General features: G+C 54.4%; 1 protein-coding gene across 9 annotated transcripts; it reads left to right on the top strand.

The window, feature by feature from the left end:
* The first annotated feature begins 5,437 nt into the window (after positions 1 to 5,437).
* On the top strand, positions 5,438 to 24,000 carry EXOC7 (exocyst complex component 7). 9 transcript variants are annotated; one of them, XM_029211735.1, is made up of 20 exons: positions 5,438 to 5,595; positions 5,799 to 5,864; positions 7,014 to 7,198; positions 7,384 to 7,489; positions 9,763 to 9,985; positions 11,949 to 12,116; positions 15,026 to 15,118; positions 16,007 to 16,075; positions 17,052 to 17,197; positions 17,465 to 17,617; positions 17,889 to 17,987; positions 18,386 to 18,448; positions 18,725 to 18,791; positions 20,603 to 20,668; positions 20,969 to 21,089; positions 21,304 to 21,399; positions 22,131 to 22,194; positions 22,415 to 22,456; positions 22,564 to 22,697; positions 22,943 to 23,122. In XM_029211735.1, the coding sequence occupies exons 1-20, from the start codon at positions 5,536 to 5,538 to the stop codon at positions 23,043 to 23,045; spliced, it is 2,124 nt and encodes a 707-aa protein (XP_029067568.1). In that variant the 5' UTR covers positions 5,438 to 5,535; the 3' UTR covers positions 23,046 to 23,122. The 9 variants fall into 9 exon arrangements, with proteins under 9 accessions (XP_029067568.1, XP_029067569.1, XP_029067570.1 ...); XM_029211736.1 differs by lacking the exon at positions 16,007 to 16,075; XM_029211737.1 differs by lacking the exon at positions 15,026 to 15,118.

Below are 24,000 nucleotides of genomic sequence, written 5' to 3' on the forward strand. Positions count from 1 at the left end.
CCTTGTGTGAGTTTTGGGAGATTGTGCCTTTCAAGAAATTGGTCCATTTCACCTAAGTTATCAAATTTAGGGGCATAGAATTGTTCACTGTATTCCTTTATTATCCTTTTAAAGCCCACGGGATCAGTAATGATGACCTATATTTCATTTCTGATATTAGTAGTTTGTGTCTTCTTTTTGTCTTGTTTAGCCTGACTAGGTTATCAATTTTAGGTTATCAATTTTATTCATTTTTTCAAAGAACCAACTTTTTTTTTTTTTCTTTTTTTTTTTGGCCGCTCCATGCGGCAGTGAAAGCGCAGAGTCCTAACCACTGGACCAGGGAATTGCCTCAAAGAACCAACTTTTGATTTTCTTGACTTTCTCTACTAACTTCCTGTCTTCTATTTCTTTTCTTCTGCCTATTTCAGATTTAATTTGCTTTTATTATGCTTGTTTCCTTAGGTGGAAGTTTAGATTACCGATTTTAGATCTTTCTTTTCTAATGTATCTATTCAATGTTATAAATCTCCCTCTAAGCACTATTTTCACTGCATCCCACACATTCTTATAAGTTTTATTTTCCTTTCCGTTTAGTTCAAAAATTAAACATGAGGGACTTCCCTGCTGGTTCAGCGGTTAAGACTCCACACTCCCAGTGCAGGGGGCCCGGGTTCGATCCCTGGTCAGGGAACTAGAGCCCGCATGCCACAACTAACAGCCCACATTGCCACAGCTAAAGATCCCGCATGCCACAATGAAGATCCCGCTCATGGCACTGTGCTGTAACTAAGACCCAGAGCAGCCAAATAAATAAATATTAAAAAAAATTAAACATGGTATGCCATTTTTCATCTATCAGATTTTGGCCAAAATGTTAAAGCTTGGTGATATTTAGTGTGGGTTAAGGCGGTCTAAGGGAGTGTAAGGCACATCTGTACATCGGTATTGGAAATATAGACTAGTTCAACCATTTTGGATGGCAATTTGTACGTATCTATACAAATGTAAAAGGGGTGTACATTTTGATTTAGCAATTCCACTCTCAGAAGGCTGAGAGCAGAGTGTATGTACGTACAGGGGGCAGAGTTTGCAGTAGTAAGATACCTGGGAACACCCTAAATGTCCAATAATAGAGACTGCTTCGATATATAATATCTATTCAGTGAAATACTATGCAAAGACTATGCAAAGAATACACACTATTATTGAAAGATGGTCAAGGTATACTATTAAGTGGACATGCAGGCTACAAGAATGGTATGTTTAATGAGATAGCATTTGTGGCTTTTTTTTTTTTTCTAAGGATATTAGCTTATTCTATTTATAATAGACTTGGATTTGTATGGACACATCTGGAAAGTCATAACTGCGGTTATTTCTTGAACAGAGGTGCTTGGGGCCAAGGAGGAGGAGGACACTTTCTGTTCTTCACTTTATACCTTCTTTACAGTTTGAATTTTTAACCTTGAATAAGTATTACACTTAATTTGAAGAGCAGTTTTAAACCCAAATTGCAGATTTGAGCCCACAGGTGGCTTGAAGGACGCTAAGCATTTCCTTTGCTGTCTCTGCCTTATACGAGAGCATGAGAAAGGCTGCCCATCCCTGGGCTTTGGGCACCCTGGTCCTTTCTCTCATTTTATATATAAGAGGATTTCAAGAGGAAAAAAAAGAAAGAAAGAAAACCCTCCTGACCACTCTGTCAGATGGCACTGTTGATGGCTGGCTGGTGGTTTCTAAATGAGGAAAAGAGACTAATTTTAATCACTACAGAAAAAATGAAGATTTGTTTTCTTCCTTTTTTTGTTTTTCTTTTTTGGCCATGTGGGATCTTAGTTCCCTGACCAGGGACTGAACCTGAGCCCTTGGCAGTGAAAGTACAGGGTCCTAACCACTGGACTGCCAGGGAATTCCCTAGATTTGTTTTCTTAGAAGTGTTTTTATAGAAAGGTAATTTAAACTCACCATCTTTAGAAACTAGAGAAAAAGAATCATCCATCTCCTCTACTTGCCCCTTTAGTATTTTGTGGTGTTTTCCTGACTTTTTTTTGCAATGCATCTGTCATATTTTAAATGGCTGTCATCCCAGGGAACATATACGCTTGTGATCTGCTTTTGTGGCTGTTATGTCATACCGTATTCATTTTCAATATTGCTGCAGGGCCAGGAAACATTAATTTGGAGGAATTATATAGCTAATTCCTCAGAAAGAGCACAAAGTCCGGAATTAGGAAGTTACCAAACTAAGGCTGTTGGGACTTCCCTGGTGGTGCAGTGGTTAAGAACCCGCCTGCCAGTGCAGGGGACACGGGTTCGATCCCTGGTCCAGGAAGATCCCACATGCAGCAGAGCAACTAAACCCATGAGCCACAACTATTGAGCCTGCACTCTAGAGCCCGCAGCTAAACCCATGAGCCACAACTAGTGAGCCCGTGTGCCACAACTACTGGAGTCTACGCATCTAGAGCCCATGCTCCACAGCAAGAGAAGCCACCGCAGTGAGAAGCATGCGCACCGCAACGAAGAGTAGCCCCTGCTCGCCGCAACTAGAGAAAGCCCGCACGCAGCAGTGAAGACCCAATGCAGTCAAAAATAAATAAATAAAATAAATAAATTTATATATATAAAAAAAAGAACAGGCTATTGGGGAGCAAGCTCTTCCTCCCGCCTCCCTGTGGAAAGAGCATCTCTGTGAGTGGGCAGCTGAGGGCTCCCTGGTGACCTGCACCTTTGTGTTCTGAACAAGTTTGCAAATGAAAGCCAAGCTCCTGAGGCTGCAGCTGAAACACCACTTGCTCCTTTTGCTAAAGCAGCTTGTGCTAAGCATAGTTGGGGAATTACAGCTTTTACTGAGTCAATGTCCACTTGTCAACATCGGCCTGACATTGGGTTGGGAATCATTGGAACTCATCTTTTCATTCTGTCTACCCTTTACTAGATATGGTTGCTATAAATATAATAACTTGCTTTTCACAGTGGATTTTCTTGAAAATCAGATTGGCAGCTTTGCATAACAACAGTCAGAACTCCTGAGCTACCCAGCATGGGGAGACGGAGAACAGCCTTAGCTGTACCGTGTCCTGGCCAGCTGTGTTGACTCAGCGCAGCTGACCTCTCTGAGCCTCACCTTCCTCGTCTGCAGAAGGGAGACAATAGCTTTGCCTGACTTGTGAGTTTATTGTGAGCATTAGACAAGATAACACAAGGTGGGGCTTGTAACAGAGATGGGCAAACAGAAGGCTCTCAATTGAGTTGGCTACCAAATTACCCTTAGAGAAGGAAATTGGAGAAAATACAAAAACCCACACACATATGTAGTTTATTTACAAAATTGCGGTGATAATGTACAAAGCTCAAAGTATTTGTTCACAACCATAGAGGATTTTTATTTTAACTATTTTATTTATTTAGTTTTGGCTGTGTTGGGTCTTCCTTGCTGCGTACGTGCTTTCTCTAGTTGCAGCGAGCGGGGGCTACTCTTTGTTGCGGTGTGTGGGCTTCTCATTGCGGTGGCTTTTCTTGTTGCGGAGCACGGGCTCTAGGCACGCAGGCTTCTGTAGTTGTGGCTCGCGGGCTCTAGAGCGCAGGCTCAGTAGTTGTGGCGCACGGGCTTCATTGCTCCACGGCATGTGGGATCTTCCCGGACCAGGGCTTGAACCCTTGTCCCCTGCATTGGCAGGTGGATTCTTAACCACTGTGCCACCAGGGAAGCCCCATAGAGGATTTCTTCCTGAGACCTATAGAGCAAGATGTTATCAATATTTTCTGGAGCGTTTTTTTGTCTTGTTTTGGCTTTTTGGCTGTGCCACACGGCGTGTGGGATCTTAGTTCCCCCACCAGGGATTGAACTCAGGCCGTGGCAGGGAAAGTGTCGAGTCCTAACCACTGGACGCCAGGGAATTCCTGCCCTCTAGCCCACTTATTCTTTACTGTTGCACCTAGCAGTTTAAACTTCTCCCTTCACTTAGTTCTCAGGACTGCACAAGGACCACCTCAGCGAAATCATCGTAGGTATCCTTACACAAGGACTCTGCCTTTTTATCTCCCTCATTTGCGACGGGGCTGCACCTCCTGGATATTTCCTTCATCAGCACTTTCACGGCCACCCACCAGATCTGAAATTGTCCTCTTGCCCCAGAAGAGCTGCCTAATCCCCCTCCAGGTTCTCCGTCCCACTTCTTTCTCCTCTTTGTGGAACTGGGTCCTGGGAGGGCCTTGGGAACCCTATGGCTTGGTGCCCACCAGCGTATGCCTCATTGTCTATCTACCTGTACCTGGATGTCGGGTCCACAGACGAACTGAACAAAGCTGTGTGGCCACTTACTTCCCCAGGGCTGGGGGCAGAGACAGGGTGAGCAGGGAAGGGATGGAGGAGGGAGTAACTAGGTTTTGCAGGAGCTGGCTCTGGTGGTGGATCCGGAACATCCATCCCTGCAGGAACCTTGATCCAGGTCCCCCTTCCCGCCCCAGAGCTGTACTTAGAGGAGAGTCTGGGCAGAGGAACTGAGACATTCTGGCACCCTGCAGAAGGGGCCCTAGCAGTTCTCCAAGCCTTTCTGATTTCCTCAAAGGCCCTGTGAGCAATGCTCCCCGTGTGTCTGAATACCTGCAGGCAGGCCTCAACCTCTCCTTAACTGACCCCACCACCTGGGCCCCAACCCCTCAGACAGGTCTGGGCTCTTTCACCCTTCCCCTTGCACTGTTTCCAAATGTAGGAAAACTCCCCGCTGAAGCCACTTCTCTACCCGCCCAGGTCCTCAGCACTCCCACCCATGCCCTCCCCGCAGGGGGGTCCTCACCCCCAGCAAATAAAACCACACAGTTCTCTACAAAACAGACACCTTCCGGTGGAGCTTGGGGCTTGCTCTCCCGTCCCATCCAAATCCCTGGGATGGACGCTCCGAGAACTCCTGCCACAGGAATTTGGCTGAGCCCCTCCACAAGGCAGAATTGTAGTTATGGGTGCCGCTGGGACCATGGGCGACCACTCTGTCCCCAGCCGAGGGCTTGCACACAGGGCTCGTTACATGAGCTTGCACACAGGGCTCGTTACATGAGCTTTAGGGCCGAAGGGGGACAAGATTACACAGGCCCCTTGTTCATTAAATGGACACATATTAGGCGCCTGCTGTGTGCTGTGCTTGCTGTGCTTTGTGGGGAATGCGCCATCGATGCCTGGATCCAGACTTCGATGTGGAGAAACGAATTCGTCATTGATCTTTGTGGGAAGAGTCAGCCTTCCCACGAAGACGGCAAGTGAGTTGTAACTGTTGTGACAAAACGCCGCTCAAGAGAACCTTCTCTGTTGAGGGTGGAAACCCGCATCAAGGACAAACCCGAACACCGTTCTCTGCCACACCCAAGATGGCCGCCTGCCCGGTCCCCCGGTACTGAGTTGCACGCAGGCGCACTCAGCTCGCCACTCCTAACATGGCACATCAGCGCGCCCCGGGGCGGGGCCGCGGGCGGAAGTGGGTGTGACAGGGACGGGAGCCGAGAGGGCACCCGGAGGCGAGGTACTGGGCAGTGAGAGCCGCTGGGAGGGTCGAAGTCATGATACCCCCGCAGGAGGCGTCCGCCCGGCGGCGGGAGATCGAGGACAAGCTGAAGCAGGTGGGGCTGGAGCTGGGGCGGCGGGGGAGGAGGTGAGGGAAGGGTCGAGATCCGGGCCGGGCCTCTACTGGGGGAGGCGGCGGGAGAGGGAGGGGGCCCTCCCTGCGAGGAGACCTAGTAAGGGGCGAGGCCGTGGATCTAGGACGCGGTGGTCTCCTTTAGCCTTCGGCTTCTGGTGATGTCCTTGCCTGCGCTCCCCCCAGGAGGAGGAGACGCTGTCCTTCATCCGAGACAGCCTGGAGAAGAGCGACCAGCTCACCAAGAACATGGTGAGTAACCCCTCAGCTGGGAGGGCTTCCAGACGCAGGAGGAGAACCCTGCGACCCGGTAGTTCCGGTACCTAAGGCCTGGGGGCGCTGGTCTGGGTAGTGGTGGTGGTAAGCTGTGGGTTTCTCTAGCAACAGTGTGACGCGTCTCTTAACACTCCCTTCCCCTTGTCCGCCCCTTCGCTGAGGATACTGCAGCCCCCACTGGCCTGGGCTTTCTGCTCTCTGCCTAAGTTCTCCATTCTTCCTTCTCTCCTTCTGCAGACATTTAGTGAGACTGACTTAGGTGGGCTGGGTACTGGCCATGCATCATCGTCAATTCAAGTGAGGGTTGGACGGCCGGGTTACCACTTCTGGGATTACTGAGGGCAGAAAAAGACTCAGCCTTCACCCCAGAGGGCTTGAGGTGTAAAATGAGCTCTGAAGTCAGAGAGATCTGGGGTCTAGTTCTCGCCCCTCCACTTATTTGTGTGTGGCCCCTGACAGGTAACTCTGAGCCTCAGTGACCTCCTCTGCTAAAACAGACGATGCCAACCTCCAGTGTAACTGGGAAGGTCATAGAAGCTAATGCATGGAGATGCATTTTGCATAGCACCTGGTATACAATAGGTCCTCAGTAAATAAGAGTTTCCTTCCTTTTTCCTAGAGAAGACTGGAAAAGCACAAACCGAGCAGATACAAACTTGAGTATGTATTTAGTAACACAGTCACCAGGTGCTAGTTCTTACTTAATGAGATTCACTCTTGGAGAGAAAGGGTTTTGAAGGTACCAGCAATGCATTTGAGGCTACCCTGTATGAAACTACTTCCTGTTCAGTCCAGGAAAGCATCAGAGGGAATAGAGATTGAGATTTGGCTTCAAAGGGTGGAAGGGAAGCCATCCTGAGGTGATTATCTGAGGAGGAGTTAATTTAATGCTTGACTTGCCTTCAAATCAAACTTCAGCCAGTTTATTTGGGCCACCTCCTATGTGCCAGGCAGATGGTAGGTTCTGGGGATACAGCGGTGAACAGGTGTACCCCGTCCCTTCCCTCATGGAGCTTATTGTCTAGAAAACCAGAGAAGAGACAGCAATTGCCAAAGACCCGGTGGGTGGCAGAAGCAGTGCTGGGACAGCCCCGAGGCCTGAGAGCACGGAGCTTCCCCCCGCAGGTGTCTATCCTGTCGTCCTTTGAGAGTCGCCTTATGAAGCTGGAGAACTCCATCATCCCTGTGCACAAACAGACGGAGAACCTGCAGCGGCTGCAGGAGAATGTTGAGAAGACTCTGTCCTGTCTGGACCACGTTATCAGCTACTACCATGTGGCCAGTGACACTGAGAAGATCATCAGGGAGGGGTGAGCTAGGGCCAGAAGGTCACATTCCTAACGCCTCTCGGACCCGTGGCTGTAGGCCTTGGAAGGGAGAAGTAGAATATATTTGAGCCTAGAGTCCCCTGTGTTAATTCTCTTCTCCCCTTTCCAAATACCATTCTCTTGGTCCTTCCTTCTGCCCATGCTAATAGGACTTTTCTCCTTTCCAGCCCCACAGGTAGGCTGGAAGAGTACCTGGGAAGCATGGCCAAGATTCAGAAGGCTGTGGAGTATTTCCAGGACAACAGCCCAGACAGCCCAGAGCTCAACAAAGTGGTAAGGGGCCAGCAGAGTGATGTGAGAGGTTTGGGGACACCAGTCACGGCCCTGGTCTCATGAGAGACACTGAACCAGCTTAAAAGAGAATGCAGTAGAATAAACAGAAGTATATAATACCATACACATACTGTAGGCATTAAGATCTCTGTCTCAGAAATCACAGGTATACATTTTTATTGCATCTTAATAATTTAACTAAATTATAAGTTAAATATGAAGTATAAGTTTAACATTTGATTTTTATAAATGCATGGGTATTTTTTTATTGTAGCAAAAAATACATAATATAAAATTTGCCGTTTTAACCATCTTTAAGGGAACAGTTCAGTGACGTTAAGTACGTTCACACTGTCGTATAACCATCTCCAGAATTCTTTTCATCACCTCGGACTGAAACCCTGTACCCATTAAACACTAACTCCCCTTTCTCCTCCCCACCAACCCCTGGCCACCATCACTCTACTTTCTGACTCAATGAATTTGACTAGTGAGGGGACCTGCATTCATGTTTTCATATTCAATTTTTTGGTGTCGTATCTTTGTGTTTAAGTTTTGGGGTCTTTATTAGATCACCAGAGGGAGATGGAGAAGGGCTGGGAAGTGAGGTTTACTCAATGCATTGAGGAAAGGAGAGAATGCAGACAGGAGAAAAGGTGGGAGCAGAGGCCCAGACGTCCCAGCCACTGAGGAACATCAGAGGGCAGGCCAGCTTGGACCCCCAGTCACCTGGCACACCTTCCTGGGGTGGCACCACAGCTCTTGCCCTGAGGCGTGTGTCTTACCCAGTAGAGGGGGTGGGCTGAGGAACAAAGATGGGAAACTGGCTTTTCTCCCACCCAGAAAGCTGTTGCTTAGAACAGGGCCTCCCAGCTTTTCTCCCATCGTGGCCCCATCGGCAATGAGAATGTTTGTGTGGCACACTGGGGTAAAGTGGTAACTAGCCAGTGGTCTCTGGCTGCGCACAGCGCCACCTGGCCACCCGGAGGACTGACAAGATCAATACCTTGGCACACCAGTAACGCAGTGGGCACACACCAGTAAAACCATAATACTGCAGCCCTTGGGTGGGCAGCGTGGACTCAGAGATTGGGATGCCAGGGTCTGGAGAACTTGATTCTTGAGGGTCTCTACCAAGTTTGGATCACAGAGTGAAGAGCTCTGTGCTAGAACTTGGGTGTGGGAGTGGATTGGAGAAGGAGAATACAAAGAATATGCTATAGGTTTACCCTAGAGGACGTACTTTTCATTTAAGCAGAAATGCTCCAACTCCTCTCTCTATTTTTAAAACATCTTTACTGAGATATAATTCACATACCATAAAATTTACCCATTTAAAGTATAAAACGCAGTAGTTTTAGTATAATTACAGAGTTGTGCAACAACACCGGAATAAATTTTATAACATTTTCATCGCCTATAAAAAAGAAATCCATTGGCAGCCACTCTTCTTCCCTTCCCTCCCCCATTCACCCAGCCTCTGGTAATCACTCATCTATTTTCTGTCTCTGTAAATTTACCTATTCTGGACTTCTCCTGAAAATGGAATCACACAATATGTGACCTTTTGTGCCTGGCTTCCTTCACTTAGCATAATGTTTTCAAGGTTCATCTATGTGGTAGCGTGTGGAAGTGTTTCCTTCCATCGTGTGGTTGAATAATATTGCATTGTATGGATCTGCCACATTTTGTTTATCCATCCGTCACTTGATGGAGACTCCACTTTTTGGCTGTTATGAACAGTGTTGCTATGAACCCTTGTGTACGAACTTTTGTGTGGACATATGCTTTCAATTCTCTTGTCTGCTCTGGATACCTTTCGCTCATCAGATACATGATTTGCAAGTATTTCCTCTCATTCTGTGAATTGTCTTTTCACTTTTTTGATGGTATCGTTTACAGCACAAAAGTGTTTAATTTGATGTAGTCCAGTTTATCTATTTTTTTTCTTTTGCAGCCCCTTTTCTAACAAGAACACAAATTAATGGTACAATGAGAAAATAATCAGCTGATATCTGTGAAGCACCTGCCTCTTGTAAAACTCTGGGTTTCACTATGAACATACATTTTGAGAGAACACAAGGGAAAGAAATAAGCAAAGCTTCTCACTGTTCATTCTCTGGGAAAAAGGAAGTGAAGGCAGAGGAGGGCCGAGGCCCAGAATCAGGAAGGCAAAGGAAGGGGATGGGGAGGCGAGGGCCTGCTGAATGCTGGAACAGCCGGTGGGCCCTCTTTCTTCTTCCCCTCCCCCCTTCCTTCCTTCTTCCCTGTAGAAGCTGCTGTTTGAGCGGGGGAAGGAGTCGCTGGAGTCCGAGTTCCGCAGCCTGATGACCCGGCATAGCAAGGTCGTGTCCCCTGTGCTCATCCTGGATCTGATCAGCGGTGAGGACGACCTGGAGGTACAGGAGGAGGTGCCCCTAGAGCATCTGCCTGAGAGTGTGCTGCAGGACGTGATCCGCATCTCCCGCTGGCTGGTGGAATATGGCCGCAACCAAGGTGAGGTGTCCTGGGGAGGCGGGGGCCCAGGCGGCAGGGCCAGAGGGAGTGGACTTTGCCCTTTGTTTCTTTAATCCACCTGCATTTCTTTTAAAACAAAGGAGTTTAGTAGGAAACAATATGAGGAATAAGTCTACAGCTTATGTATCAAATTATGAATCTAGCTAAATTCAAGCTTTTTTTATATACCTTACCTTCCTGTTTCTTTCCTTTTTTTGACTAATTATAAAAACTTCAAGTAGCACAGAAAGGCTTAGGTGAAAAGCAAAAGTCCATCTCCCCACTTCCCTAATGCTTACAGTATCATAACCCAAAGATGAGTACTGTTAAGGTTATTTATACCCTTCCAAAAAATTCTTTATGCCACTGCGTGTGTGTGAGAGAGAGAGAGAATAAATATGTGTGTATCTGCTCCTCGTTCCCAAGTGGAAGGGAGCATACTAAACACTCCCCTGTGATTGTTTTGTTTTTTATTTTGCTTTCAACTTAGTAATACGTCTTGAGAGTGTTCCGTATCAGTACATGTATATTTGCTCCATTCTTTTTGGCAGCTGCATAATATTCCATGGTATGTTGGTACCATCATTTCTTTAAATCCAGTCCCAGGATTTTTTTTTAAATCCCAAGTTAAGCAAAAAATTAAAAAAAAAAAACCACCTGTAATGAGTATTCAATTTTAAGCTTTTTAGCCCTCCACACTCTTCGTCTCTTTGTTAGTTTGTACACATACCAAGTTGTCAGTGTGCGTTATCACTGTCCCTGCCTTCCCTCGAGGACTCTGTGGTGCCAGGTCTCAGGGCCGCCTGTACTGACCGCACGGCACGTCTGTGGCTCATGAGCTGCACTGTGGGAGCTGAGGGCTCGGCAGGAGCTTTTCAGGGGCTCCCTTGGGATAAGCGGGAGGCCAGTGGATGCCTCCAGACCCCTCAGTCCCCTTCAGTCAGAGCCTCAGTGCTCTGTTCCATTTTTCACATTGGTGACACACTTGTTGGGAGCTGCTAAAGTGTACCGTGGCATTCGTATCTTTTTCCTTGCTCGTTTGCATTTTTGGATTTTCCAGTTTTCCAGTGTTGACAGTTAGTGCTGCAGTGAGCACAGTTGTATGGCTTGCTTTTCTTATTTAGGAAGTTCTCTGAGATGTTTTCTCAAAGGTACAGTTATCAGGCAGAACTGTCTGAACGGATCTGTAACCTTCTTGCCATCTTGAGTTCCTCTCCGGGTAGGTGGGGCCAGTCGACTGACCCATCGAAAATCCCACAGCTGTTTGTTCTTCATTAGCTTCATTTATCTTAGCTTTTTGACAGGGCTTTCACAATCCTCGAATTTTTTAAAATTTGCATTTCATTCATGGCTAAAGAAATGGTGTGTTTTTTTATTCAGTGACATTTGTTGTCTCTTTACCGCATATAAATTGCTCACATCCTTTGACCCCTTAGCAAGTTGAAGCCGGATGTAAACTTTACATTTTTTTTATCTAAAAAAACCTTACTGTGGACTTCCTTGGCAGTCCAGTGGTCAAGACTCTGCACTTCCCGCACAGGGGACGTGGGTTCAATCCCTGGTCAGGGAAGATGCCGCGTGGCATGGCCAAAAAAAAAAGAAAAGAAAAACCTTACAGGGAATTCCCTGGCAGTTCAGTAGTTAGGACTTGGCACTTTCACTGCCAGGGGTCCGGGTTCAACCCCTGGCTGGAGACCTAAGATCCCACAAGCCACATGGCGCGGCCAAAAATAAATAAATAAAATAAAAAATAACAACTAATTGTTGGTTCTGTTGGGGGATACTTTCCCTTTTAAGCCTTTGATTTGGGACGGACGAGGCCATGTGGGAGGCCGCTGGGAAGGGTTAGCACGGAACAGTGGTGGGCACTGCTGCTGCCCTGCGGAGCTGCGTCTGGAAGTGAGAGGGAGGCCCTGGGGCCAGGCAGAGGCAGGGACCCCAGCTGTCGCCCATCTCTCCTCAGACTTCATGAACGTCTACTACCAGATCCGCTCCAGCCAGCTGGACCGCTCCATCAAAGGCCTGAAGGAGCATTTCCGGAAGAGCAGTTCTTCATCTGGGGTCCCATACTCCCCTGCTGTCCCCAACAAGAGGAAGGACACACCTACCAAGAAGCCGGTCAAGCGGCCAGGTGAGACCCCACCCTGGCCCACCTCAGAACCAGACAGAAGCTCTGTGGGACCCGGGTTGCCTTTGCCCACCCTGGGGGTAGCAGCCGCTACAGCTTGACCTCACAGCGACCCCCAACTATAGGTCCGCAGGACAGAAAGCAGGTGTCTGCCCACCTAGCAAGGCCCCACCCGGTGAGCTCCTCTCTACCCAGCCGAGTCTGGGGGCTACATAAGTGTCCTTGGAGTGGAGGGTCACAGGCACGGAGAGGTGGGCTGACAGGGGTGCCGGGGCAGAGCCCCTTGCTGGACCCCCTTCTCCTCCCTGCGTCGTCCTATCAGGAGGCCAGGCCTGCTGCTGCCGCCAAAACCGTGGACAGGACAGGGGCAGGCACTGCAGCTGTCACATTGCAGAAGGCCAGGGTGGCTTGAAGAAGTGGGTAGGGGAGAGTTTACACCTTCACAGTCACCCAGAAAGGAAAATAATGCCACGCCTTCCTCTCCAAAGAACTTAATCCGGCTTTTGGGCTCCACTCGAAGTTAGTGCCTTGCGGTGGGAGAGTCAAGGGAGGGGTGTTGAGGTGGGAGACGCCTGGGCCGTGGACGTCGGTGTCCTGGGCGAACAGCTCACTGTCTGTCCTTCTTCCCGTCATCATGTCCCCTGTAGTCTATGCTCCAGGTAAACAGTGTTCCTGTGTGTCAGCTTCTGCTTGGCAAGCCTGGCTGTGTCTGGCTGCTGAGAGGTGTGGCCCTCGAGAGGCTGGGGTATTCCAGGGTGAGGGGCTGCTGCAGGCCCCAGGGAGAGAGAGCCAGTGAGGCTGGGGGCTGCTCCCACCCTAGCCTTCCCTGTCCAGCTGCTGCTGTGGGCACACGCACCGGTGGGACCCGCCCCTCACGACAGCGTTTTCCTTGCCTGCCCCTCAGAGAACGAGGGGCCTGTTGACACTCGCCGCGAGCACCTGCTCTTCCTCAGGCCTTTGTTCAGGCTTTGGAGATATGGCGGAGCCGAGGGTGCCCGCAGGGGTGCAAGGGAGTAGAGCATAAGGGAATCTGGGTGGCCCCAGCAGGAAGAGCACTGTCCTCCCCCCTCCAGTGTGGATATCCTGGCTGACCCCCTGGGGAACCTGCCACAAACGGTGACTCTACTAAGCCAGCCTGCGCGGCCGCAGCTGCCTGCACCTGGGCCTGTCCGTCTCTGTGCCTTGGTTCCGGGAGGCTGCAAGGCTGCCTGGGCCTTGGCGAGTCTGTGCTCTCTTCCCCTCTGTCTCTTCTCTGATGGGCCCAGTGGAGGCCCCAGGACCCAGACTGCATCCAGGAGTACTGCTGGCCATGCAGGGAGCAGGGATCTGATCTCGGGGCCCCCAGTTTACCTAATCTAGCTTGGCTTAGAGCCCCAAGAGGAAAACTCGGGCTCTGAGCGTCCCTCTGGTTTCTGTGGGGTTTCAAGAGTTGTCAGGAGCTGGGGGGCTCAGGACTGACGTCAGGAACTAGGGAATCAGGCCGCTGGGACATCAGTTCCCAGCTCTTGAGGAGAGGAGCAGGGAGGCCTCAGTGGGTAATGAAACACCGACCTCAGTGTCGTTCGTGGTAATTGTGCTCCTGGTGGGTTTGGCGGCTGCCGGATCAGTGCCCCCAGCCTGCGTCCACGCGAGCATACTGGCGAGGCTCCTGGAGGCGCGGCGGGCCCGCCTGCTCCTGGTCGGTTGCGGGGCCGGGCACTGATTCGCTCATTAGCGGGGCTGCTCACTGAAGGGGCAGAACCCAGCCAGACAGATGCTGAGCCCAGGCCCCAAACTTGGTTATTAGTAACTAACTGCGGCTGGTGCGAACAGAAAGAGATGAGCCGCTCAGACGCTGCCCCTTCTCCGCTAGCCTTCTGGGGAGCTGCCAGGCCCCAAGGAGCCTCGCTGCGCTCAGAGATGCGAGGGGGCACCTGGGAGTCTCCAGGGAAGAGGGACGGAGCTACGCTCATGGGTGCCTCCCCTGCCCCAGTACATTTTATTAACAGAGCAGCTGTACACATCTGTTTTAGATGCTGTTTTATTTCCCCACGTTTTCTGCCCTGAGATGCCTCGTTCCCACAGAGGCAGCTGACCCTGGAGGCTGTGGGCGCTGCAGTTTTGTTTCCATTGTTCTCACTTGTGATACTAACTGTTGGTTTTTTCCCCCCATGCCAAGAGCATGTGCCCTTTCCTGCTGCCCTCCCTCCTGCTCTCTGTGTGATGGCTCCTATTAACTTCTTTTTGGCTTTTGAGTTTTTCCCAATTGCTTTGGTGGTTTGGGTCCCTCCCCTGGTGTATGGGGTCAGTCTGCCTCTGGGTCTCCAAGCCTTCTGTCTTGGGCACTGCTAGCCCAGGAAGCTCAGTCCCATTTCACCAACTCCTGGGTGCTGCTTTCCTGTGGCTACTGTTTGGCCGCGTCCTGGCACTGAGCATGCCCGGAGAACTCTGCCTGCCCTTTGGGGGAGGAGCCATGGGCCTGCCTGCTTCAAGGTGCCCCCAGGCTCTGCCACTTGGTCTCGCCTTCTGGGTGTGAGGGCTCCATCGCTAGCTCCTCCATCCCAGGCCCTTGTCTATTTCTGAGTTAAGTGCCACTCAGTACTGTTTTTTATATTTGGCGTCTCCTGGTGGATCTTTGCCCATCTCATCTCCTTCACCCTCTGCACTTCCTAAAATGAACTCAGATCTGGAACGATGAGGGTCACTGGCAGGATCAGGAGCTCCACTGGGGGAACGAAATGTGTCCGTTCCTCCATCTCCTTCTGCGGGGCCTCCGGCGGGCCCGGAAGAGGCCTGCTGGGAGAGATGGTACCCGGGCGTGCTCTCTGCTGGGGGTGGGCGTGGGCCTGGGGGGTAGGTGGAGGGCTGCTGCTGTTTTCTCTCACTCGTTTCCTAGGTCTTCTTATCTCCTCTCTGTGTGGCTCTGGTGACAGGGACGATCCGTAAGGCTCAGAACCTTCTGAAACAGTATTCCCAGCATGGTCTAGATGGGAAAAAGGGGGGCTCTAACCTCATTCCTCTGGAAGGTAATCATCCTGTGTTCCTCTCCTCTTCCCTCCTCTTCCACCGTGTGTCCACTCACGTGGTAGGGCAGAGCCTCCAACCCCCCAGAGGGCCTCGGGCGCAACCCTGAGAGGGGACCAGGGGTGGGAACTGAGGTCCTGGGCCTCTGACCCCAGCTGGCTCGGGGGCAGCTTTCATGGCCCTCAGCCTGGTCCTGTCTGGCTGACGGCGGCTCTGCCCTCCCGGAGGCTTCCCGCTCCCTCCCCTCCCTGTCTCTGTCCTTGTCTCCTGTTTGAACTCAGAGAAAGTTCTTTGTCATGGGCAGCCCTTTCACGCTCAGACCAGCAGTGGCAGGACCAAGGCGGCCGAGGCCTCCTGGCCGCCCCCCTCCACCTGAAAGGCGAGCATGTGCCACAGGGGACAGGCAGCCCGTACACCATGTCCCTGCCTCCCTCCCATCAGAGGAAGGACAGCCCTGCCCTAGTGGACCAGATCCACCTTCAAAAGAATGACCCTGGGGGCGAAGAGAAGCCTGTCCCCATTCACTGGGCAGTGACATTTCTCTAACTGGATCTCTCCCCAAATATGGTGAGATCAACCCCCTGGGGCTGAGCATCAGACCTTCCGCAGCTGCTGGAAACGCTTCAGAAACCCGGTTTTCTCTCAGCCTCCAGGCGTGGGGAAACCAGCTCCCGAGGATGGTCTGGGGCACTGCAAGTCACGCTTGAAATGGCTGTTCCCAAGGTGGTCTGAGGCAGAGGAGGGGCTCAGAGCCCTCTCCAATGCCCCTTCCCCTACACCCCATCTTACATCCCCCCCCGGAGGTCGAGGGCTTCTTCCCAGTCCCCCGAGAGGCAGCCACCCCGCCCCTGGATAAACGCTGCTTGTGTTTGCGGCCGACGTCTCGCTAGGTCACGAGCATGATTTCCGAGTTAAGCACCTGTCCGAGGCCCTGAACGACAAGCACGGGCCACTGGCCGGTGAGTACTGCAGCCCAGCCGAGGGCAGCCGCCGCTGCATTCACGGCCGTCCCCAGAGGGCCTGCTCCGGCCTGGCCTAGCCGGCCGCTCCGCTCCAAGGATGAGCCCGGCCTACTCACCTCTCTCTCTCTCCGGTCTGTCTCTCTTTTGGGCACTAGGTCCCCTTGCCTCTCTCCAGGTGGGAGAGCACGCCTGGCTCTCGGGGCCTGGGCCAAGGGCAGAAGTTGCCGCCACTCGGAAGGCGGGCAGAGAGGGCAGGCGGGCCCCTGGAGGGCAGGGAGCATCAACACCTGACTGCAGCGATGGCTCCAAAGCTCTGACTCCTCGGAGCCCGTCCCTCGGCACATAGGACCAGGTTGCCTGCGGGCACCCCTGCCCCAGCCTGCAATGCAGTAGCGGGATCCTGTCTCCTGCTGGGGCAGCTGACAACCAAGGAGCCCTCCCCCTCTGAGGCTCACATTGCCTCATCTCCAGCTTTGACGCCATGCCAGCTAGCCTTATGGACCAGAGCCCACCGCCTCTTTATACATTCCAGAAGGCCTGGCGGGGCTGGTATCTGGCTCCAGAGGCCCAGCATTTTCGGACATGGACGACCACTGTGCCTGCCTCCCTGAGGTGGACGCGGCCACTTGCCCATCCCTGGGTGTCCTCTTCCCAGTACAATTCAGAATCCTCAGTCTTGGGGTCAGGCGTGTCTTATCCAGGAAGTCGATTGGGGGATCTTATCCTTTTTATCCATCTCCCCAACACCTCTCATACCTGACATTCTGGAACAAAGGCTGGACTCAGCCCGGTTTTCCTCGCGAACCCTGCCGGGCCTGCTGGAGTTCTCCCAGCTTTCTGCCAGCACAGTCGTCTTCCCCATCTGCTGCTAGTCTGGCTACAGGCCAGGAACTGGGGAGACTCGTGCCCCACCCCCCAGCAGGGAGAGGGTCTGCCCCAAACCAGTAGCTCAGGGGCACTGCTTTCCCCCCAGGGAGAGATGACATGCTGGACGTGGAGACCGACGCCTACATTCACTGCGTCAGTGCCTTTGTCAAGCTGGCCCAGAGCGAGTACCAGCTGCTGACGGACGTCATCCCTGAGCACCATCAGAAAAAGACCTTTGACTCTTTGATACAGGTCCTGCCCCTGGGCCCTGACCAGATGCCCCAGCACGAGCTGTCACTGCAGAAGCTTGAGTTCGGTCCGGGCATGCGGTCCACAGCCCTCAACTCCAGCCACCACCTCCACCTCCCATCCTGGGGATCTGTCCTGGGTGGCGTGTCCCGGTCGGGACCTTCCCATTGGGGGCATACTTCCCCCACGCCCCTCCAGGTGCCCTCACCGTCCCTGGGAACCGGCTGTCTGCCCCCTCCCCTGAGCCCTCTCCCTGCCCCGCTCTCTCAGGATGCCCTGGACGGGCTGATGCTTGAAGGGGAGAACATCGTGGCTGCTGCCCGGAAGGCCATCATCCGACACGACTTCTCGGCTGTGCTCACCGTCTTCCCCATCCTGCGGCACCTCAAGCAGACCAAGCCTGAGTTTGACCAGGTGCTCCAGGTATGTGGGTGAGGATGCCCTTGGGGACCCCGGAAGGAGGAATCCTGCTGCCTGGCACGGCCCCCCAGGAGAACTGTGTTCTCTACCCCCACGGGTCCGCTCCGAGGGTGAATGGCAGCAGCTTCCTCGGGGCCCCGGGCATGTGGAGGTGCTCTCAGGGTGAGTGAAGAGGGGAGACAGTCCCCTGGGGTGAGGGGCCGGGAAGGAGCAGGGCCCCAGGCACAGCCTGTAGCCGGGTTCTTGCACCCTGTGCAGCCATGTGCTTCCTCAGGGGACGGCGGCCAGCACCAAGAACAAGCTGCCCAGCCTCATCACCTCCATGGAGACCGTTGGAGCCAAAGCGCTGGAGGACTTCGCTGACAACATCAAGGTGCTCTCCCTCCCTCCGCTGCCGTGCAGGACGGCCCGTGGGGCTGTGGGCAGGGCCGCCGGTGACCTGGCTTGGAAACTCTTTCTGAAAGCAGGCCTCCAAGAGGGGCGGGCCTGCCCTGTGGGGAAGCCGGCCGTGCTGCTAGTCTCCTGTCAGTGCCCACGGGCCCCCCTTTCTTCCCCAGGGGCTCCAGAGGCCCCCACCCCAGGCGTCAAGCTCCTGCCCCGCTTTTCCCATGTAGTCATGTCCGTATGTCTGTCCCGCTCACCTTTGTGCCCGAGGGGCATCCTGACACCTGTCTGCCAGGAGGTGGCGCCATGAGGCCGCAGACTGGGGTGTGGGGTGGGCGCGGGACTCCCCGGGAGCTGCTTCAGGGAGTCAGGCTGTTCTTCCCACAGAACGACCCGGACAAGGAGTACAACATGCCCAAGGACGGCACCGTGCACGAGCTCACGAGCAACGTAGGTGCTGCCCGGGGGCTCCTGGGGCGGGGAGGGGGCGCAGGTGGCAGGATGGACTGCAAGGTGCTTAGTGCCCCCAGCAGACACGGCCTTTCCCAGGAGGCCAAACCCACAGGGTGAAGCACGAAGTTTGCAGCCACCCTTTTCACTGGGCAGGCCCCTGGCCCTGTACCTGTCCTGGAATGGTCAGAGGGGGTGAACTGAACTGTAGGAGGTGATCCGACCTTTGGGTCCTGCCCTTGACCTTCTTCCTGGACCTGTTTTCTCCCCACGCAGGCCATCCTTTTCTTGCAGCAGCTCCTGGACTTCCAGGAGACGGCGGGCGCCATGCTGGCCTCCCAAGGTACTTGGCACCTCCCAGCGGGGCCCCGTGCCCCACTCCTCCCTCTGGCCTGGAGACGTGGGGTTAGCCCCCTCTGGGTGAGGAGATTTCCCCCGCCCTGTGGAGTGGGAAGGAGATGTGGCCTGTGGCGGGACCCCCAAGCTGCTTGGGCCATCTGGGCCCAGCATCAGGAAAGCAGCCGGGGTTTGACTACCTCTCCTGGCCTCCATCCCCTCTCGGCTCCCTCCGCTGTCCTCACTCTGGAGAGCAGAACTCACTTGTTTGGAGGCGCCCTTCCCGCCCCGCCCCTCCTGCATTTCCCCACCTCCTCTTGTGTTGCCTTTCCTCCTAGCCCCACCCCTCCTGCATTTCCCCACCTCCCCTTGTGTTGCCTTTCCTCCTAGCCCCACCCCTCCTGCATTTCCCCACCTCCCCTTGTGTTGCCTTTCCTCCTAGCCCCACCCCTCCTGCATTTCCCCACCTCCCCTTGTGTTGCCTTTCCTCCTAGCCCCACCCCTCCTGCATTTCCCCACCTCCCCTTGTGTTGCCTTTCCTCCTAGCCCCGCCCCTCCTGCATTTCCCCACCTCCTCTTGTGTTGCCTTTCCTCCTAATTAGTCCAGTACAGCTGACCCCTTACAGCTGGCATCTCAGGGCCAGCCTGGTGTCTTCCCGTGACTGTGACTGCTGTCCTGGGACTGGGGCTCAGGAGGTTAGCACGTGGGGAAGAGCGCGCTTCCGAGCACTGAGACCCAGCCCAGCTTGTTGGGCCCCAGGCCTTCCCTTTTCCCCCCAGTCTAGGGGCAAGGAGCCAAGGTGCAGCCTCTGGCCTGTGGTTCTCCAGATGTCCACTTTCCAGTGTGTCGCTGGCCTTCAGGGGTCCAGCCTGGGCTGTCCTGCTGTCTGTTTCTGGCGTCGCGGGGAGTGGTCTGCTTGGCTCGGGTGTTGCGGCCGTTTCTAACCTGTTTTTGCACTTTGCATCTTTCTCCCTCCTTTGTCTCTCCCCCCTTCCCCTCTGTGCGCACTGCCTCTCACTGCGTAGTTCTTGGGGACACATACAATATTCCTTTAGACCCCCGAGGTAAGCAGCAGGGCTCCGCAGCCCCATCCTTCCCCTCTGAAGCCCCCTGAGTGAGGTTCCCTGGGGACAGAGGCACCTGGACAGACTCGGGACCCCAGTAGGAGCGGGGTCAGAGGGCACACGGTTCCTTCCGGGTGCTCCCAACCCTCTCAGCTCCCTGACGGCCACTTTCTGTCTCTGGGTTTCTCCAGGCAGCATCCTGCTGTGTCCAGCACCCTGAGTGCACCCTTCAAGCTGGTCCAGCACCTCCCTGCCCCTTCCTCCCCCATCCGCTCCCTTCCCCCCTTGGCTTTCTGCTCTGTGCAGCCAGCAAGTCTCTGTTCAGAAGGGCCTGGTAGAGGAGGTTGTGGGCAGTGGGGGTGAAGGGGGAGAGGCCATGGGGGGGCCTATTCTAAGACTCTGTTGCTGACAAATGGGAGAAGTGGGCCTTGTCGGTACCCCCAGCATGGGTCGGGGGCTGGGTTGCAGAGGCTGTCCCGTTCCTGTCCTGCCAGCCTTCCTGCCAGCCTTCCTGCCGGCCCTGGGCCAGCTCATTACCCCCGCCAGCCGAGACCATGGAGGCGCCGGCCCTGGGTTCCAGGAAGAGTCCCAGGGAGCGCCCCCCGCAGCAGGAAGGGAGCCCTGTAGCTCAGCACGTCCCCGGGAGGCTCGGGCCCCTCCCAGGGTTTCCTCAGCCGCTCCGCGGGCTAGGGGAGGCCAGAGAGGGTCTTGGCTGCTGCCACTGCTGTGGTAACAGGACCCCTCCTCTCACAGAGACCAGTTCCTCAGCCACCAGCTACAGCTCCGAGTTCAGCAAGCGCCTCCTGAGCACCTACATCTGTGAGTGCTGTCGCCAGCCAGCAGCCTCCCTGCCTCCCGCCTCCTCCCTTCCGTCTCCTCTCTGTGCTCTCCTGCTAGTCCCGGTCCCGCTCCTGAGCACCAGCGCCCCGACTTTTAGAATCGCAGCCTGACCTCTGGTTGGGGGGCCGCGGGGGCTCGGCAAAAGGCTCCCAAGGCTGGTGGGGTCTGGAGTCCGGGAGGAGCAAGGAGCGACGGGTGGGAGTTGGTCTGTGGGCCCCAGGATTGGGTCACTTGGGTCAGACTGCCACGGGAGGCGTGACCACATCCTGCCCTGTGCAGGTAAAGTCCTGGGCAACCTGCAGCTGAACTTGCTGAGCAAGTCCAAGGTGTATGAGGACCCGGCTCTGAGCGCCATCTTCTTGCACAACAACTACAACTACATCCTCAAGGCCCTGGAGAAGTAAGTGGCTGCGGGCGCTGGTCTGCAGCTCTCACCTGCCGCTGCCTGGCCTGCCGGGGCTGGCTGTGCCCCTCGTGTCCAGGGCGGGGAGGATGCCGCTTTACCCTTCACAGTCCCAGGACCCAGGGAGGTGGGAGGCAGGCCCCACTGGTGTTGCTGCAGAGGCCGGCAGCCTTCCTATCGTCCTCTCCTCTCTCGCCTGCTCCCACCCCAGGTCTGAGCTGATCCAGCTGGTGGCCGTGACCCAGAAGACTGCCGAGCGCTCCTACCGTGAGCACATCGAGCAGCAGATCCAGACTTACCAGCGCAGGTGGGCCTCCTCCCACCCTCCTGCTCCCCGACCTGTGTACCCACCAGTAACGCTTGCTTCTCAGAGCCTCTGGATGCCGGGCCCAGTCAGAGTGGGCTCAGTGACGGGGAACTGCCACCCTGTGGACCCCAATCCTCTACTTGTTTTTTAATCACACTCGTGGGGTGGAGAAGGGTAGTTGCCAAGGGTGACGACTAAGATGGTCGAAGGCCTGCCCTTTAGAGATGTGGGTAACGTTTAGACCAGGTGAAGAGCAAGCTCACAAGGTCCCTTGAACTTGGCTGAGCCTCACTCTACAGGGCTGTCTCTGCCTCTCTCCTCCTGTTTCTTAGTTTGTGCGTCTCTCTCTCCCTTTGTGTTTCTTCCCCGTGACCGTACCTCCCTCTGCTTTCCCATTTATCTGTCCTCCGTTCCCTCTTTTCTCATCTGCTTCTCCATCTTAATTGGCCATGATATCAACGTGAAGTGTAGTTGGTAGTGTTTGTTCAATTTATTGAATGTTCTGTTTCCTGTCCTTAATTTTAAAAGCGAGCAGCTTGAACATTTTTATTCCCAAGGAAAAAGATCTCAGCTGTGTTTTGCTTAGTTATGACCCACACTGATCCCTGCCCTCACCCTCTCCCCCAGTAGATCAAGAGATTTTTAAAAAACAAAGCAGTCCAGCCCCAGGGAGGGAGCAGCTGCCTGAGGCTGTCCCTCCTCTGCCCTCTGCTTCCCTCCCTGCCTGGCAGTTGGTTAAAGGTGACTGACTACATCGCTGAGAAGAACCTACCTGTGTTCCAACCCGGAGTCAAGGTGGGCTGAAGGCCTGGGCTGGGAAGGGATGTCTAGCAGATGTGGTGCTTTCTGTTGTGTCTCTGGGAAAAAACAGACAACTGGGATGAGAAAGCAAAGGACGCCTGTGGCCATCCGGGCAGCAGGGGAGAGGGCTGGGCTTGGGGTTTGGGGAAGGAGCAGGGGCAGGACGATCCTGCTCTGAGGGACGCTTTCTCTGCCGTCTCCCCTGGCCCCCCAGCTTCGGGACAAGGAGCGGCAGGTGATCAAGGAACGTTTTAAGGTAAGTCAGGCTCCTCCCCGCTCCACTGATCGCTGCTGCTACTGTAGCAACACAGACTCAAACCTTTGTCTCTGGGTCACTTCTGTTTCCACCGTTTTGGTGACCAGGGCTTCAACGATGGCCTGGAAGAATTGTGCAAGATACAGAAGGCCTGGGCTATTCCCGACACGGAGCAGAGGGACAAGATCCGCCAAGCCCAGAAAAACATTGTTAAGGAGACCTACGGGGCCTTTCTGCACAGGTTAGCCCTCCGTCTCTGCCCTCCCAGCCCCACGCTCCCCGTTGCCCCGGCTGGACCACTGGGCCCTTCTCTTCTTCAAGGAAACCTGGAGAGGGTGGTGGGTTTGGGTGGCAGATCCAGTGCCCAGGGCTTTGGTGTGGGGCCAGACCCGGACATCACCCAGGGGCACCCCATCGGGAGGGCCTTAGGCTGAGGCAGAGCTGGGGAGGGGCTAGGCATCCCCGCTGACCTCAGCGCCTGGTCAGGTATGGCAGCGTGCCCTTCACCAAGAATCCTGAGAAGTACATCAAGTACCGTGTGGAGCAGGTGGGCGACATGATCGATCGCCTGTTTGACACCTCCGCCTGAGCCGCCACCACCCCTGCCTGGCTCTGCCAGACCAGCCATGTTATCGGACAGATAAACCAGTGTTAACTTGCCTCCGGGCCCTGGGATCTTTCTCCACCACCCCGACCAGGAGCCCTGTCCCTGAGCCCTCGGGTCCTGGTTTGCCCTTCCTCTCGCGGCCCCCATTCCCCACACAAGCAGCGCTCTCCCGGAACTCTGGGGTTCCTCCGCACCTTGGGTTTCATGACCCTGACTGCGGCCCGCAGGGGCCACGTGACGGCTTCAAGGCAGGAAGGACAGAGAAGGAAGACAGAGGTCTGTGCCCTCAGCTGCCTTATGTGGACAGGAGCAGGAGAGCAGAGCAGGCCCACCCCCGGACCAGCTCCGACTTGGGGATGGAGAACCCCCTTCAGCCCCGGCGTGAGGGTTGGGCTTGGAGGAGCAGGCCACACTGCAGCCACAGGGCCTGGAGAAAGGCAAGCAGGGTTGACCCGCTCTCGGATTAGTGCAGAGACCGCATTCCCCATCCCCGCAGTCCTGCAGTTGGGGGGGTTCTGCCCCCGAGGCATCCCCCCGGTGGCTGGAGCGGGAGTGCTCTGTCCCCTGCCCTCTGGGGGCCAGCGCTCCGCAGGACTTCACAGAAGGAGCTCTGACAACCCCGTGCCTGGAGCCAAGCAGCAGTGGTTGCAGAGGAGCAGTTAGGCTGCATGTGGGGACTGGGTGACCAGTGAACAGTCGTGAGACGATCTGGGGCAGAGTGGGGGTCGGGGGCATGAGATGGGCCCCACCTCCTTTGACAAGAGTGAACAGCTGAGCTCAGTGAAGGCAGACCCCTGAGGCGCCCTTGCACTGGGATGATGGGTTTATTCCACACTCTTTGCTTGCATGCTAACAGAAGGGAGAGCTCAGGGTGGCCTGGGGTCCTCCAGGCTTAGGGAAGAGAATCGATCTCCCTCCCCCCTCTTTCCTGAGACCC

The sequence above is a fragment of the Monodon monoceros genome, unplaced genomic scaffold (assembly GCF_005190385.1).
Source record: "Monodon monoceros isolate NGI ecotype Baffin Bay Population unplaced genomic scaffold, NGI_Narwhal_1 Super_Scaffold_9, whole genome shotgun sequence".
Lineage (NCBI taxonomy): Eukaryota > Metazoa > Chordata > Mammalia > Artiodactyla > Monodontidae > Monodon > Monodon monoceros.